At 50.4% G+C, this 17,330-nt stretch overlaps 1 protein-coding gene across 1 annotated transcript in view; it reads left to right on the forward strand.

Moving 5' to 3' along the window:
• The window catches only part of SEMA3G (semaphorin 3G), a 128,353-nt gene that overhangs the window by 69,426 nt on the left and 41,597 nt on the right, over positions 1-17,330 (forward strand). Inside the window, exon 3 of the mRNA XM_054977245.1 lies at positions 10,730-10,792. Within this exon, the coding sequence (XP_054833220.1) occupies positions 10,730-10,792 (63 nt within the window). The remainder of the gene's footprint in view (positions 1-10,729; positions 10,793-17,330) is intronic.

Genomic DNA, 17,330 nt, shown 5'->3' on the forward strand with positions numbered 1-17,330 from the left:
AGACTCTTCTACATCCGTTTTTTTTAAAAAAATGTTAATATTTCTTTAGAATACTCAGCCAGCACGTTAATCTGTAAAACAAACTTTTTCAATCAGTCCTTGGCTTAGATAAACGGTTGCTCGGGATATGAATAAAGAGCCTAGTTGTAGGGCAATTTCAGGGTTAACAAGCTGGTTCTTGTTTATAAGGACATCATTTAATTCAGAAAATTGTGTCTCAGTGAAGCCTAATGGATACCACTTGTCTGAGATGCAATAGCTCCCGAGTCTCTTTTATTGTTGCAATATTTACACCACAATTTTAAATTCATATATCAGAATAAATGGAATGAACAACCATTGTAGGCAACAGATACAGATTTTTTACCAATTGCACAAATAGCGCGAGCGCCCGACTTACCGGGCGCTCGGTTTGCTGCCGCGGGGCCGGAGGGCGGAGAAGGCGCGGTGGCTGGCTGCCGGCCGGCCCGGGCTGGGACGGCGGCAGCCAATCAGTTTGAATCCCCGACGTCCAATCGCGGCCGTTGGGGGAGGGGCCGGGGCGAGGCCGGCTGCCGGACCACGGGGAGGGAGTCTTCCCTCTGGTCCGCCGGCCAGGTATTTAAGCAGGCAACTGCCGGGCCCCTCCTCACTCGGCGTCGGGCGGCGAAGACGGAAGGAGCTCCGAGCAGAGACACCGAGGAGGACAGAAGAGCGAGCGGCGTGGGGCAACGTGTCGGAGGGAGGCTGCGGTGCAGAGAGGTTTAGCTGAGCCTCTCTTTCGTCACCCAGCTCCTCTGCCAGTTGACTCCCAGCCTGAAGAGGACGACGCGAGCGGCACGAGGAAGGCGGCGGCGGAGAAACTCGTCGGAGCCTTACTTGCCCGGCACCCAGCCCCACGCCAGTCGGCTCCCTGCCCTCGGCCGAGTCCAGGGGCAGGTGGGAGCACCGCGGCCGTTCGTCCCAGGGGCAAGCTGAGCCTGGGGCGCGGCGCGGAGAGGAGGAAGGCAACAGCGGAGCTTCAGCGCAGCAGGGGGAGGGGCAGGCTTTCGTTTCCCGCTCCCACATCGCTGCGATTCTAGGCCATGGCACCCAACAAGAGGGCGGGGGTGGCCAGGTCGGGGGCAAAAGGGGGGGGAAATAAGAAAATCACCCCCAGAGCCCACGGGAGGGCAGGGCCAGCCCAGAAGGGAGACAAGGGCAAGGCCAAAGCCAACGCCACTGATGGGAAAAAGGGGGAGCGGGCGAAAAGGGTCCCCCAGCAGGTAAGCGGGGGAGCTCCCCTCCCTTCACCCAGCCAGCAGCGGGCAGCAGCACAGGGCCATAGGCAGGCTGAGAGGGCTCGTCCCCGCCCCTCTCAAAAAAAGGCTGCAAAGGGAAAGGGGCCCTCGAACAGCAAGGGCACAGCAGGTTCCCTCCAGAGCATCAACCGGGCATTGGAACTCCTCACGGCCCGTGTGGAGAGCTTGGGGAACTCCGGGCCTGGGGGGGCCGTGCCCCTCCCAGAGCCTGTTGAGGTCCCTGAGAAGAGGCGCAGCCAGAAGAGAGCGGGCAGCCCGGTCAGGGGCCGCCGGGCGCAGAGGTCTTCAAGCTCCAGTTCCAGGAGCTCCAGCCACAGCCGGTTGCGGCCTGCCAAAAGGAGGAAGGGCTCCAAGAAGAACAGCAGAGGCCACAGGAGACACGAGGAGTCAGACAGCGAGGGATCCACAGGTGAGTCCACCTCCTCTGGGGAAGAGACCCTCAGGGAGGATTACTGGGACGCCGCCGCTTCCATCCCAGGTCTCCCAGGGTGGGCCTTGCGTCGCAGGGGCGGGGGAACAGGAAAGGACGACCCCTCCGGGGTCTGGGGCGAGGACCGGACTGACGCCCCCCCCTCTGGTTCCTTTGGGGATGAGGAGGATCCCCCTGGGATCCACCTGTCCCGCAAGGTCCGAGAGCGCATTTTGGACGGGTATTATGTCGACCTCTTCTCCCTCCTCAGGCCGGAGGCAGAGGATGGGCGCTGTGGCCCGCCTTCTAAGCGGGACAAAAAGGGGCCCAAGAGGGATGTGGCAGAGCGCACCTTCAGCAACTGGTTAGAGGGATTCACCGTATATATGGGGGTCGTGCAGATTGCCTACCCTGAGCGGGGATGGCACCTGTCCAACCACTTGAGCAATGTCCTCCGGGCCCAGGCCTTGGCGGGGGAGGCGGCGGCATTGGACTATGATGAGGCCTTCCGTAAGAGGGCCTCTCACAACCCAAGGGCTAGGTGGGATCTCATCAGCCAGAAGCTCTGGCTTTGGCTGGTGGGGCCGCAAATGAGGGCCAAGGGCGATTCGTCGCGGGGTCCCCGTTGGTTCCCCCGGCGGGACAAGCAACGCGGCCTATGTTGGGAGTTCAATCTGGGCAGGTGCCAGCGGCCCAAGTGCCGCTATGAGCACAGCTGTGAGTCGTGCGGGGCCCCGCACGCCCGTCTCTCTTGCCCCCGTGGCACCCTTCCCTTTCGGGGGGGAAGGCCCTCCAGCAGCGGGTCCCATAGGGATGGGGGGTCCACCGCCGCCGCAGCCCCACAGCCCAGCAGCAGCGGCAAGTAGGCCCGGCCATGTCAAGCTAGGCCGGGCCCACACGCCGGTGCTGGTAGCAGCCCTCCGCCCCCTCCTGGAACGATACCCAAACAGATTGGCGGCCGCCTTCTTGCTCGATGGCTTCTCGGCGGGTTTCCGAATTCCATTCACGGGCCCCCGCGTGGCCACCACCTCAGGCAACCTAAAATCTGCTAGGGAATTGCCGGAGGTGGTCGCTGCCAAGATTGCCAAGGAGGTGGCGGCTGGTCGGGTCGCCGGCCCCTTCCCTTTCCCTCCGTTACCCAACCTTAGGATTTCCCCGCTAGGGGTGGTACCCAAGAAGGCCCCAGGGGAGTACAGGCTCATCCACCACTTATCCTACCCGCGGGGCTCATCGGTCAATGACTGCATTCCGCAGGAGCTGTGCTCCGTTAAGTATGCCTCCTTTGATCAGGCGGTACGCCTGGTGCGATCCTGCGGGCAGGGGGCCCTCATGGCCAAGTGCGATATCGAATCCGCGTTCAGGCTCCTCCCCGTGCACCCCCAGGACTTTTCCCTCCTGGGCTTCAAGTTCAGGGAGCAATGGTATGTGGACAGGTCCATGCCCATGGGGTGCTCAGTGGCCTGCGCGGCTTTTGAGGCATTTAGCACTTTCATCGAGTGGGCGGCCAAGGACCGCATGGGGTCCCCCCACATTACTCATTACCTCGATGACTTCCTCATTATGGCGCCCCCTGGTGGACACACTTGTGCCATCCGCCTCAGGATCTTCCAGGACCTGGCGGAGGAACTCGGGGTCCCGCTAGCCCGGGAGAAAACCGAGGGGCCCTCCCCCCGCCTTACTTACCTGGGGATAGAGCTCGATTCTGAGGCTGGCCTCTCCCGCCTCCCCCAAGAGAAATTGGGCCGCCTGCGGGAGATCATTGCCGCCACTCTCCTGCGGGAGAAGTGCACCCTGAGGGAGCTACAGTCTATCATCGGGCACCTCAATTTTGCTTGCAGGGTGGTTTCCCCGGGCCGGGCCTTCTGTGCCCGTCTCTCCAGTGCCTGCAAAGGGGCCTCGGCACCACACCATCACATACGTCTCTCTAAAGGTTTAAAGGAGGACCTCAGGGTGTGGCTTGATTTCCTGTCCAAATACAACGGGGTGTCTCTGTGGCAGGGGTCCCTCTCCCCGGGTTCTGACTTGCAGGTTCAATCCGACGCAGCCGGCAGCTTGGGGTTCGGGGTGTACTTCAGGGGGAGATGGTGTGCGCAGCGCTGGCCCTCCTCCTGGGCTGCCTCTGGGATCCTCCGGGACCTGACCTTCCTCGAGCTCTTCCCCATTCTGGTGGCCGTGACAATTTGGCGGGAGGAGCTCCGGGATAAAAAGGTCCTGTTCTGGTGCGACAACCAGGCCTCCGTGCGGGTCATTAACAAGCAGTCCTCCCGATCCGACCGGGTCATGAGGCTGGTCCGCCGCTTCGTGTTGTGCTGTCTTGCTGCTAACATCTCTTTCTCAGCCCGTCACGTAGCAGGTGCGGATAACAGCATGGCAGATGCGCTGTCTCGCTTCCAGATGGAGAGGTTCTTCACGCTGGCACCCGGGGCCTCCCGCACACCCGACCCATTCCCACCGGACCTGTGGCAAGTTGGCGAGACACCGTGACACAGGGGATCCTCTGCTCCGTGGCACCCGCCACTCTGCGGGCTTACTCCAAGGCGGTGGCGCGCTTCCTCCAGTTCGCGGCGAAGGATGAAGGGCAGGGCTCTTGGCCGGCGTCCAAAACATCGGTGCTACGATACCTTGCCCACCTGCGAGGAGCCGGTTTTGCCCCAGGAACCATGCGACGGGAGCTGTCCGCTATTTCCTTCTTCAGCAAGGCCGCGGGTCTCCCTGACCCCTGTGACTGCTTTGAGGCCCGGAAGGCCATAGAAGGGTGGGGCAGGGTCTCTCCACGGATGCCTGACCAGCGCAGGCCTATTACGCTGCCCACCTTGCGGGCTATTCTGCGGGAGGTCCCCAGCATCTGCTGGTCCCCCTACGAAGGGCGGCTCATCCGAGCGGCCTTCACCCTAGCATTTTTTGGAGCTTTCAGGGTCAGCGAGCTGGTGGCGGGGTCTCGCTGGGATTCCTCCGGCAGGGCCCTCGCAGCTGGTGATTTGGTGCTCTCCAGACGCACGGTTGCCATCTCAATACGTCAATCCAAAACCGATCAGCGAGGCCGGGGGGTCTCTGTCCTCCTGCGGGCCTCGCGGGATCGTGCAACCTGTCCCGTCGCGGCTGTCCGATCCTTCGTGGCAGGTCGGCCTCAGTGCTCCGGTCCCTTCCTGGTACACAAGGACGGTACCCCCCTCACGCGCTACCAGTTCGCTGCCCTGTTGAGGGCATGCCTTCAAGCTGCCGGATTCCCACCGAGGGACTTTGCCTCCCACTCCTTTCGCATCGGTGCAGCCACGTCGGCAGCACAGCTGGGCCTTCCCCCCGACGCCATCCAGCGGGTGGGCCGCTGGCGGTCCGGGGCTTTTCGCACCTACATCCGCCCTTCTCGAGTGCTCTCCCACTAAGTTGTGTCTGTGCTTCAATTTGTTGCAGGTCAGCGGAGGACTGTTTGGATCTGCGGCCATAGCATCGTGTTTTGGGCCGGGAAATATGCTGCATCATCGGGATGGGGAAGACACCTCGGGCTGGACGGCCACGTCGCGATTCGCTGGATCGGCACCCGGGGTATGCTATGGGAGACGCTGGCCCCCACCTTGGTCCAACAGGCCCGCCGGGAGGGCCCACCTGACGCGCTGATCATCCAGCTGGGCGAGAACGACCTGGGCAGACGGGAAGGCCCGGACCTGCAGCGGGCGATGTGCGCCGACCTGGACTATCTAAGGGGATTGTTCCCTCGGACCTTCTTTTTGTGGTCAGACTTGCTCCAGAGGCGCTGTTGGCGCTTTGCGCGTAACCCAGAAAAGGTGGACGGGATCCGACAGCGGGTGGCCCGCGCCATGGGGCGCTACATTTCTTCAGCTGGCGGCCTACTCATCCCACACCCGGACATTTCCTTCCGCTTGGAGGCGCTGTTCCGCCCGGACGGGGTGCACCTGTCCAGCTGGGGCCACGACATTTGGCTTCAGGACCTGAGAGATGGCCTGCTCGAGTGGTTGCGGCGGTAGGAGCTTTGGCGGGAGCCCCCCCCCTCCTTGGGGAGAGGGGGGGCTCTGGTGGCGGTTGGTCATTGGATCGGATCTCATTTTGCGGGAGCCAGGGCCTCCGCCCTGGTTCCTGTTGAGGGGATTCCCATAAGGAATCTTGGGGTGAGTCACGGAGGTGCATGCCCAGCTCGGGGGCTGCCAGGTCGGACTCATCTCCAGGTGGCAGGGGAATCATGCAGGGGTGTACACCCAGATGATCTCCTCCCTTAATGCCACTCCTCCGGTCCCCCCCTCAGCTGGGGTCTGAGGGGGGAGGGGTTCATCGGCTTGGCAGGCGGGCCCGCCGATGCATGGGGATCCGATCCAGATGACTGCCTTCGCTCCTTACCTGCTGTGTTAATAAAGTTGTGGCCTGTTTTTCTCTCCAGCCGTGTGTCTGGTCTCTGTTTGTCATCGCGCCCGCGGCCTCCGGCCATCAGCACTAGGCTGCAAGCGCGAGCGCCCGACTTACCGGGCGCTCGGTTTGCTGCCGCGGGGCCGGAGGGCGGAGAAGGCGCGGTGGCTGGCTGCCGGCCGGCCCGGGCTGGGACGGCGGCAGCCAATCAGTTTGAATCCCCGACGTCCAATCGCGGCCGTTGGGGGAGGGGCCGGGGCGAGGCCGGCTGCCGGACCACGGGGAGGGAGTCTTCCCTCTGGTCCGCCGGCCAGGAATTTAAGCAGGCAACTGCCGGGCCCCTCCTCACTCGGCGTCGGGCGGCGAATCCCACCCACCACTCCCGTTGTTCAGCGGACCGGGGGGGGACAGTGGTCCTTTCATTTTTTCCTTGTCACAACTGTTGGCGGTTGGTCATTGGATCGGATCTCATTTTGCGGGAGCCAGGGCCTCCGCCCTGGTTCCTGTTGAGGGGATTCCCATAAGGAATCTTGGGGTGAGTCACGGAGGTGCATGCCCAGCTCGGGGGCTGCCAGGTCGGACTCATCTCCAGGTGGCAGGGGAATCATGCAGGGGTGTACACCCAGATGATCTCCTCCCTTAATGCCACTCCTCCGGTCCCCCCCTCAGCTGGGGTCTGAGGGGGGAGGGGTTCATCGGCTTGGCAGGCGGGCCCGCCGATGCATGGGGATCCGATCCAGATGACTGCCTTCGCTCCTTACCTGCTGTGTTAATAAAGTTGTGGCCTGTTTTTCTCTCCAGCCGTGTGTCTGGTCTCTGTTTGTCATCGCGCCCGCGGCCTCCGGCCATCAGCACTAGGCTGCAAATCTGTAACCAAACAATATTAAGAAGATTTTAGGATAATGAAGAAACACCTGCTACCAAGTCTCAGGCCAATTGTTTTTCTTGCTCAATAATGGCAATAAACAAAAAGTCTTGCAGCACCTTAAAGTTTTAACAGGTTTATTGCAGCATAAGCTTTCGTATTCTAGAGCACACTTTGTTGGATGCATGGAGTGTGATATTTGTTTGGCAGATCTGTAGATAGAAAACATTGTTTATGATTTTACATTTCATTTTTCTCACATTATATTTATGATATAGAGAAAAAATGTAATTATGGGGCCAAAACACTGCCTTGGGCCTTATGGTGCTGTTATGTTGGTGCAGCTGCAGTTCCTCCAATGGAATAGCTTTTCTATTCTCAGAGGAGGAGAAGGTGATTTTTGCCAATTTTCATGTTCTACGGCAGATTCCCAGTTTGTTCCTCACACTGTTCCATTGGATCTACTGAAATAAAGAAGCATAATTTCTTAGGGCAAAAGAGGCTGCAGGGAAGAAGAGGTAGGGAAGTTTTTCTTCTAGCATGACTCTTCACACACTTTGTGTGGGTCATCTGCCAACTTTATGCATCTAGTACATGAAAACTTGTGTCATAATAAAATTTTTAGACTTTAAGATGCCACAGAACTCCATTTTGTGTTTCTCAGCCCTCAAACACAGCCAGCTACTCATTTGAAACAGCTCACCAATACTGGCAATGACTGTCTACAAGTCTCACGTAAATATTTGGCACTGGATCGGGGTGTGTGTGTATATGCTAACTGCCCAGACCTGGGGACTTTTGACATTATGTATAGTCCACTGAGATGTAACATTAAATTCCACTCGTGCCACAGGCGTTAGAAAAGATTTGCATTAGCTTGGAGAGCAGTTTTCTGTGAAAAGTTGATTTGTGTATGGGTGATGTCTAAGAAAAGAAAGAAATAGGTTATAGGAGGGGTTATAGTTCATTAATAGTACATATACTTTGGATGTAGAAGGTATAAGGTTTAATTCCTGGCATCTATAGTAAAGGGACTCAAGTAGAAGACTTGAGAGATTATGGAAACTGCTGCCAGTCAGTACAGACAATACTGAGTTAGATTGACCAGTGGTCTGACACAGCTTCGTAAGTTCAGTAGATGTTGTTTGTCCCTTCACATTCTAATCTTATTTCTGTGCCTGGCTCTGTGTTAGTGAACCTTATACAGAACACAGCCAGAAGTGGGTGGATCAGGCTGTTAAGGGGTTCTTGCTAGGAGATGGAAGATGCTGAGGGCATGAATGACAGATGAAGGAGAATGACAGTTGGGAAAGGGTCATTTGGGGAGTTGGTGGAGAGGGAAAAAGATGCCACACATGAAAGAGAATCTCTTGCATGATCTGGGAATGGATTGAAAAGATAAGAAGTGTATCACTACACTCTGTATAGCCAAGAATTGCAGCTCTTTTGAGTAACCAAAGTAAGTCCTAGCACTTTTGGCTGGAGAAATGTCCACCGGTTATGTTTCCCCTTGCAACTGCAACAAAAAGGCTAAAGACTTGCCTTTGTAAAAAGTGAAAGCTGGGACCTGGTACATTGTTGCAGTAAATCCATTATGTAATAATATTATAGTGTTATAGCTATTACCAATTTTTTAAAAGATTCTTCTGATGGGGCATGAAAATAGCCACAGCAGGACTGAAGTAAGGAAAATGGCACCAATGTAGGCAGGACCTGAAAAAAATGCACACCTTCCCATCCATGTGACATCCTAAGGCTCTTTGGATGTGATCTTTCTAAAAAGATCTCGTCAAGCCAGGTTTGGGGAATTGTTACTGAGCAGCCCCCCCTCCCGCCAGAGGCCAGCAACGAACTGGGTCTGGGTTCTATACTAAAAGACTGCCCTGCATGTGTGCCTCTAATACACGTGTCAGTTTCATATCTGATGCTGCAACAGACTGACAGTTCCTGGACAATTGCTCTCAGGACCCTGGGTGGCACTGCCCTGCTCAAGCTTATATCTGGACTCTCCTGTGTGATGTTGCCCTGTTGCCAACCACGGACTGTGTCTTAAACGCTGCTCTCTTGCCTGCCATGAGAGCTTGCCTTACCCTGGGCTCCAGCCACGCTGCCAGCAGCCAGATGCCAGCCAGGAAAGATCTTCAGCAGGTCTGACCAGGCATCCCCTGGCCAGCTCCTGCTGGGAGCCTCCCACGGGCTGGGTACCAAGGTTGCCCTCACTGCCAGACAGTCTGCTGGTAAGCCCTAGCCGTGCCCAGATGACAGCCATGTTCTCAGAACAGCCAAGAAGCCGAGGGGAACAGCCTGCTTTGGGAAGCCATTTCGAAGAAGCGAGCGGACCACGTACGCAGCGAGAGAATCCCGCTCTCCTCTGCATTTCTTAACACCTATCCAGAATGGAGATTGATCATCAGACAGCCAGGGCAATCAAGAAGCGCACATCAAAGCAACCTTTGCACTCCGGACTTGAAGACACCAGGATGACCCTGGGAACGAGCAAACGGCCCGGTTCCCCTTCCTTCTCCCCATCCCCTCTCCCAAAAGGGTGTCATTACAGATCAATCAGATTTCAAACATTGTCCAAACAAGGCTGTTCCGATGGCCTCAAATCCTTTGATTTAAGTTGTGAGAACCACTGACAGGGGCATCAGCCCCTGGGTAATTTGAAAGTATATAAGCTAGCCCCTCAAACCCAAGGGTGCGCGCGCGCCAGCCCCATCCCAGCCCCCTTGCTGTCTCTCCGTGATTCCAGTGCGGGCGCTGGATCACGTCACTGCTATATCTCTGACCTGCCTACTGCTTGTGAGTATGCCCTTGTCATCGTGGGGTTCCTGCTCAGGTATCAGTCTCTAAGTTTCATACTCTGTATTTCTTAGATCTTGTATGTAATCTTGGATGTGTGTGTAAGTTCAGGCATATGCCACACTATTAGAAAATACACGTTATTGATTGAAGACCTGTAGTCTGCCTGTTTGTCATGGGGATCTCCGAAAATGGACCTTGGTATAGCTGGCTAGATCCGCACTAAATTTAGTTCTGGACTGCTAAGCTAACTCCCCATCTTAATAACAGAGCAGTTCCAGTAACAGAATATTGCATCAAAACAGGAGATAACATGGAAACAACACTAGTAGAAGATGATGTCATGTGCATGCCCCCCAAAACAGTGCTGTGCTGCTGAAAGGAAGCAGAGCAAAACATCCATGTGTAAACAGCCCCAAATGTAAAGTAATCCTTGTCTTTCCTTTTCCATCCTTTGGTGTCTTGCATATAGATTATGAACCTGTTAGTATGGTATACTTTTTAAAAACAATTATTGCACATCACTATTTCCTGAGGTTCTTTATAATTATGGCTTAAAGTAATTATTTTTTGACTCCAAAACTTGTGCAGAGAAGCAGAATTTAACCAGAATGGAAAGATTAGAATCACAAGTATAATAAGCAGATCTTTATGACTAAACTTGGAATCAAATAGAGGCTACTAGGCAGTGACTGTGGCAGAAGAAGCAAAATAGAGATGAAACAAAAGGGAGTGTTTTGGCTTGTACCAAGAGACATCATTAATCAAGCACTGTACCTGTCTGCCTGCCCATCTCTAACCTCCTATATTAATTCTTTGTCTATGGTTATCCAGCAAACTAGCTGTTTGGGAAATTTCAAGTGTAGAACAGTTTATTCCTGGTGATCTGTACCAGTGTTAGAATTTTAAAGGCTTTTTCCAAACTGCTGTGAGGAAGTGTAACTTGAAAGCCCGGGGTTTCTGCACCCAGGGTTTTCTTCCTCATCTGAACTCCCATGTTTCTGCTTTATATTACAGATTTACTGGCCATCTCTCTCTGGACAGAAGGAAGAATGTTTTCGGAAAGGTAAAGACCCAGTGGTAAGTAACTTCATTGCTTGTAAAATAGCCTGATGTATTTATTACGGCTTTCAACACTACTTTAATGACATACTTTTAAATAGATTTAAAATGAATTCCCCTTCTGATATCACTATCAGGGAATTCCCATTATCTTGTGCAGCATCAGTTCTCAGACTTTTGTACAGAATATGGCAGCTAGCTGTATAAAAACAGTATATGTTTTAAGTATATGTAGGGCCAGAGTCACCTATGATAAATGCTACATTGATGGTTAGCACTTAGCAGTATGCTTGAAAAAGGAAATCCAAGTAGAGTTACATACTTTTAAGCCCATTAACATCAACTGGCCTGCCAGCTGAAAGAAATGCTGGTACTCCAGAAAAAACAATCCCTGTATGGGACCATAAAACATACTTGAATATTCATTCTAATGTTAGAAAATATATGCATTATATATGCATTATGTGCACCAGAAAAATGTTAGAAAATGTATGCATTATATGGCCCAGTTTTCCCTATGTCAAGCACAATCATTGATGTCATGATTGTTCTTGGATGCAGCTTTTCTTTACAAATTCTCATTTTCATAAGTTCCTTGGGTAGGGAAGAACCTATATTAAGCTACCAATGGGGATTTTTCTTGGCATTTTTTTTTACAGTGCCTGAGTCACAAATAAGAGTGTATAACGAGCAAAGTGGCTTACTGTCTTCAAGCCTTCCTCATTTCATGCGTAATTCTCTTCGCTTCTTTTAAGAAAGTAGAAAGAAAATTCCCATTGTTGATATCATTGTTATTTGAATTGCAGGAATCCTATGAGTGTAAGGAGAATGCTCACAGAACTTGAGTGATTCTGAGAGATTCTATGAGATTCTGGGTCAGATTTGTTTCTTCTTCAACAGTGGCTATGTAGAAATGCATAAACAAAGAGACTTTCATCATGGGGTGTCATATATTCAGTATCATAGTTCTGTTCTTTGCAGTGCTCTCCAGTCTTCACGTTATTTGTCCTCACACAACCAGTCAGTGAGGATTATCAATGAGAATGGAATCTGAAAGTTAATGACTTGCCCAAGGCAATAAGTTTAAGCTTGGATCTCAACCCAGATCTCCCAGACTGATTAGCTTCTACATTGATAAAACATGGAAAACCATATTTATTGGGGGGGGGGGGGCGTTGCTGCCAGATTCATTGCATGTTTTATTTCTCAGCTATTATTTCATAGCCATGCAAGTAGTTATTTTAAAACATAATTTGAGACAATGGGGAAATTGAGGGGGCTGAGAGGGGAGGCGAACCCCTTGTTGACAGTCCATCCCAAAGTAATTGCTCCCAGGAGTGGCTGTCACTCATTCCAGTCTCCATATGTTTATTTTGCAATCTCTCACCAATGAGTATAAGCTTTAGGTTAGTTAGCCTTTTCCAATTCCTGTTCCTTGCTGTTTTAGTTTTTTTGTCTCTTTTTTATGGAGGAGATTTTGCAGAAGAAAAAGCCTCAGATCCAGTAGTTTGGCCACAGAGATATAATACAGTGTTCCTGCTCTTGATTATGAGGAAATTGATTCTTCCTGAAACAGGGCAGTGGAAGCCAGATGAAGGCTGTAGTCCTAAGGATTTTTCTGGAACTAAGCCCCATTGAATGACCTGCTTAAGCTTGTTCTCTAAGTACTTACACTGGTTTCAGGGAATATGCCTGAGTATCAACATCCATCAGCCACTTGACTGGAGTTAAAGTGCCTTTGTCTTCTGTCATTCTGCTCCTTAATTAAAAGGGATATGTAGTGCTGGTTGTGAAATATCAGGTTGGCAATGGATTTTGTCCTTTCCAAAATCTTGGGAATCCCACAAGGTGAGCTCGTTTTGGAAATTCCAGTACTTTAGCCAGCTTTCCCCTGAAACTAGGCTCTGAGGCAGGTGCAGTCTCCTCTTCAGTGTTTACTAACATTAGACTGCTTTCTCCTAAAGCCAGGTTCTGAGACAACACCATATGTATGTATGCATGCATGCATGCATGCATGTATTTACAAAAAATATATTTATTTATTTATTTATATTTATTATAAATACTTTCTCACTGAAAAAATCTTCCAAGAAAGGATCCCTCCAGTCTTACTCTCTCAAACCTTATCACCTAAAACATTCAATATATTAGCATGCTAAATGCCAGGCTCTGAGACCTTTAAAGTCTCTTGAGAGAGGATTCCTCCAGTCTCTCTCCCTGGAGATACAACCTTTATCTCCTAAATCATTCATTGTCAGTCCACTTTCTCCTAAAGCCAGGCTCTGAGACTACAGCATCTCCTGAGAATTCCTCCAGTTACGCTCCCTGGAGATACAAACCCTACCTGACTAGAACTGACAGTTTTACCACTTTTCTTCTCACTCTCCCCCCAATCTGGCCTCTCCAGTGTTCCATGGGTCCTTAGCATCCCATAGGTCCTGATCAGCTGTTATATAGTGAACAGTGCTGCTTTTTTTTGTGCAGCTGTTCCTCACTTTGCATATGTATTGCTAGAGTGAGTTGAATGATTGAGAGTTGAGCTAATAATATTTATTAGTGGTACAAGATGAGCTAATGATGATTCTAGCATCATTTTTATTTCCTGGCTACCTTTTTTCCCTAGACACTTTGTTGGACTCCAAGCAGATGGTGAAATCAAGCCAGCTGACCCAGTGAATATTAGTTTACCAAATAGGACTGTATCATGGCCCAAACATTTCATATTTGTTGACTAATAAGGTGGGGGCGGGGTAGAAGCAGAGAAGAACAAAAAAGTTTTCTTTATTTTCAGGTGCTGCTTTTGGGTTTCCCTCTCATCTAAGAAAAACCAGTTGTCTCTTTAAGTATGTTTGCAAGACTAGACATATCAGAAGGCTTCACTAAAAGCCATAATTCAGCCAAATGAAAACAGAAATTAATCATGGTTGACAGGATTAAATAGACTTATTAGAACTCCTTGTTCCTCTAGAAAAACACCAGTGTTTCGTGCTACAGAAATGGAAACAAGGACTTCAGAACCAATTTGCTTATTATTAGAGGAAGAGAAATGGAAGTATTTAAGCAATTAAGAGTATCAGCAGTGAATGTTGTTTGTAAATCTGCACAATGGACCTAGGTAATTAGATACTAAATTCCTTGGTTTTGATTTAATTTAGCACAGCAAGAGAAATAACTTCATTGAAATAGTCTCTCAATATTGCCCACCAGAAGTTTTCAAAAGTAATTGTATGCTTAATTAATTAATTAGTTTGTAACAGAATTATATAAAATCTATAAAATCTTGTTTAAATTTGAGACAGAAAAAGAAGTGAAAGATTCTATAATAAAATGGGCTAAAACTTTAGGTATAATTTACAGTTGGAACAATGGGAGAATGTGTGGATGAAGGGTCTGAAATTTGCTCTGATTTCTATGCTACGTTGGGTGGCTCAGCCCTTGAACAGAGCAGGGGTCTGTTGATCCTGTGGAGGTTACCACTGAACGCTGCCCCTGTCCCACCCGGTCCCCCCTCACAGAGTGGCATTGCAAACAGGGCAGGATGTGCAGTCTCTCGCCTTTGTGCGGGGGTGGAGCTGTCAAGCTCAATCTACACCACTGTTTCCTGAGATGCCGGGCAGTTTGCCATTATGTCCAAGGGGCAAGGGTGATCTGAGGATGCGTGTGGGGGAGGCACCCCCTTTTACCCGGTGGACCTTTGGACCGAGGCAGCCACCAAGGGGTTCTTCTCTTCACCAGGGAAAGTGAGGGTTTGGACAGATGGCTGCCTGCTATTCCCCCGTTCTGACTGGAACTGTTAACCCAGAGACTACTGAAGAAAAAGAAGTGGTGGAGGGAGGGCTGTAGCCTCCTTGGATTGGTGCTTCCACATGGAATAGTGGTCTGGTGAGATTGGAGTACGCGTGTGGTAGTGCAAGCATATGCCACCTCTCTTGCTCTACTTGCCGGGTTAATAGTCCCAATTGGACCAGCCCAGGTATCTTGAGGGCTGCCCAAGCTGGATGAGCCTCCCACACCTGGTCTCCCCTCCCATCATCTCCGGAGGGTCCTTTCAGTTATGGTAAATGGCCCTTTTGCCCCACCATGGAGAGGCCAGCCAGCAGCTGCAGGAGGCCATGGGAAAGCCACGGCAACTGCCAGAGTGAGATCCCTGTGAGCACCTCCCCGGCAGAACACACGCAAGAGCGGTTTTTGCCAGGACACCCCCCCCTCATCTGCTTAGCGAGTTACTTTGTGGCAACAGGGAGGTCAGGGCGGGAAGCAGGCCACTTCTTTCACACCCACATGTCCATGGCTGGATGGGGGAGGTTGACCCTGTCCAGTGGAATGTGCAGTGCTGGCCTGAGAGGGCATTGCGAGGTCAATGCAAGGCTGTGGGTGACATGGCCAGGTAAATGACCCCCACCTGTGTGGAGAGAATCTGGCAACCTGGGCCCTGTTGGGTGACTTGGCACCCTCAGCAGTACTAAGGGCCCACGGGCCCATGACTTGCCTGATCAGTGACGGGGGCCGCCTCTACGGCTCCAGGCTCCCCTCTGGACAGCTTCCCGCTAGCCGGGCACCTCAGTGCAGGTGCCATGACCGTGGAGGCATGTGGACCTTGGCTGCCTGCTCTCTGGCAGGGGTGTGTGTGTCAGTGGTAATGGGGACCACAGCCTGTGCATTGGTTGCACCTTTGCTTGTCACTCATGAGCCTGTCATTGGGGCAATGTAGCCATTTGGGGATGCTGGCGGTGTTGTCAGGAGAATGGTGGGGCACGTGCTCCTTGCTACAGCCTCGCTGTATCTTGCCAGGCACAGCTGCCAGCGTAGCTCTCCTGTGAAGGTCCTTATGGAGCGGACGAGTGGTGCCACAGGTACACAGGCATGCTGGCACTGGCAGCATGGTGAGCCTCGGGATTGTGCTGTTAATGCTGTGTTTATGCACACACACAAGCAATCTCTCAAAATTTTATCCAGAGTTATTCTCTAAAGCTTATACCATTGAAACGCTTGTTGGTCTTCAAGGTAGACTCAGCTGTTGCTCATTTAATCTGATATAGTTTAATGGTTATGGTCCAAGAGATCCCTGGTTCAAATGTTGCAGTGCCATGAATCCACTAGCAAGCCTCAGCTCCCCCATCTGCAGTATGTGGATAATAATATGAACCTACCTTACAGCATTGTTGTAAAGATTACAAGATAACATATATAAAGTCCTTTGAATACAAGAAAGTGCTATGCAGCTTTAAGTGGTGAGGATATTAAAATTCTTGAAATGTTAGATAAGAGACCTTGGTAATCTGTTTTCTTTTGTTTTTTTTAAATTACAGTATAAATATATTAACATTAATCACTGAATATCAAAAATTATACAGTGATACAAAATATTGCTAAATGTCAAAGTGGAAAATATGTATATTATAATGGTATATCATAAATTTAATTTTTAAAAAATCAAGACTGATGACACTCTCACAATATATGTACGTAAAATATGGGCTTGTTTTATCTGTCTTTACAAATCCAAAGAAAACTAATTTATATATTAATGACACGTAATAGTGAATGGAAGATCATTTTTCAGGCAGTTGTTATATAGGCAAGTTCAAATGTGGTTTTCATCTGAGAAAATAAGAATTTCTGATTTAAAGTGCTTGTTACTATAAAAGAAAATACAGTTTGTTAGTAGTTAATTCACTGTCTGTTCTGTTACAATACTTGGAAGAAGAAAGTCAAACCAACAGATATGGAATTGATTGTGGTTTTGGCACTGCAATAAGTAAAATTGCTAGTCTTTAGAAACTGAACAAAAGAAGCAAGGCGTACAGATAATCACTTTCAGTGAGGAAAATTGGCTTCTTTATGTTTGGTTGATATTTTCTTAAGAGGAGAGAGACGGGGAGAAGTTGCAAGAACTGCTGGGGAGATAAAGAGGGGAAATGGAATGGGGACATGAGATTCCTCTCCCTCTAAGTTCTCATGCGTCCCCCACTTGTATCGCTATAATGATATGGTTTATTTATCTTTCTATAACCATTGATACAGAATCAGTTACAAATGAAGCTACATATATTAAATCAGTGATATTGGCAATATAATTACATACGACTAGCCGTGAACTAACTGGTGGTGTTGAATTGTGAGTTTATAAGCAAAATCTTTTTCTAAATAATAAATGGGAAGATGTTACTGAGTTCGCCTCGAAGGAAGCCTTCTTAGGATAATGGATTTCTTTTGATTTCTTTTGAACATATTTAAACCTCCTACAGTTTCCTGGGTTGTGTGATGATGACTTTCGTGATGAACATCTCCCTTCTATGAGTCAGACTGTCTTCTCATTTTATTTGGTTTCTTGTACTGTCCTAAGAAGGCACCAACTTTGGTCTGGATTTGAACCCATTTACTACAGCAAAGGATAATGTAACCTATTTTTATTCCCCTCTTCTGGCATGTAATTTATCAACAAAAAGTGGTGTACCTGTGATAGAGCTGAGAGTTGGGAAATAGTACCTCCTATTGGAGAAGGTGATATAGAGGGAGAAACTCAAGCAAAATAAAAGGCCACGTTAAGAATAAG

This window comes from Eublepharis macularius, chromosome 4 (genome assembly GCF_028583425.1).
Source record: "Eublepharis macularius isolate TG4126 chromosome 4, MPM_Emac_v1.0, whole genome shotgun sequence".
Classification (NCBI taxonomy): Eukaryota; Metazoa; Chordata; class Lepidosauria; order Squamata; family Eublepharidae; genus Eublepharis; species Eublepharis macularius.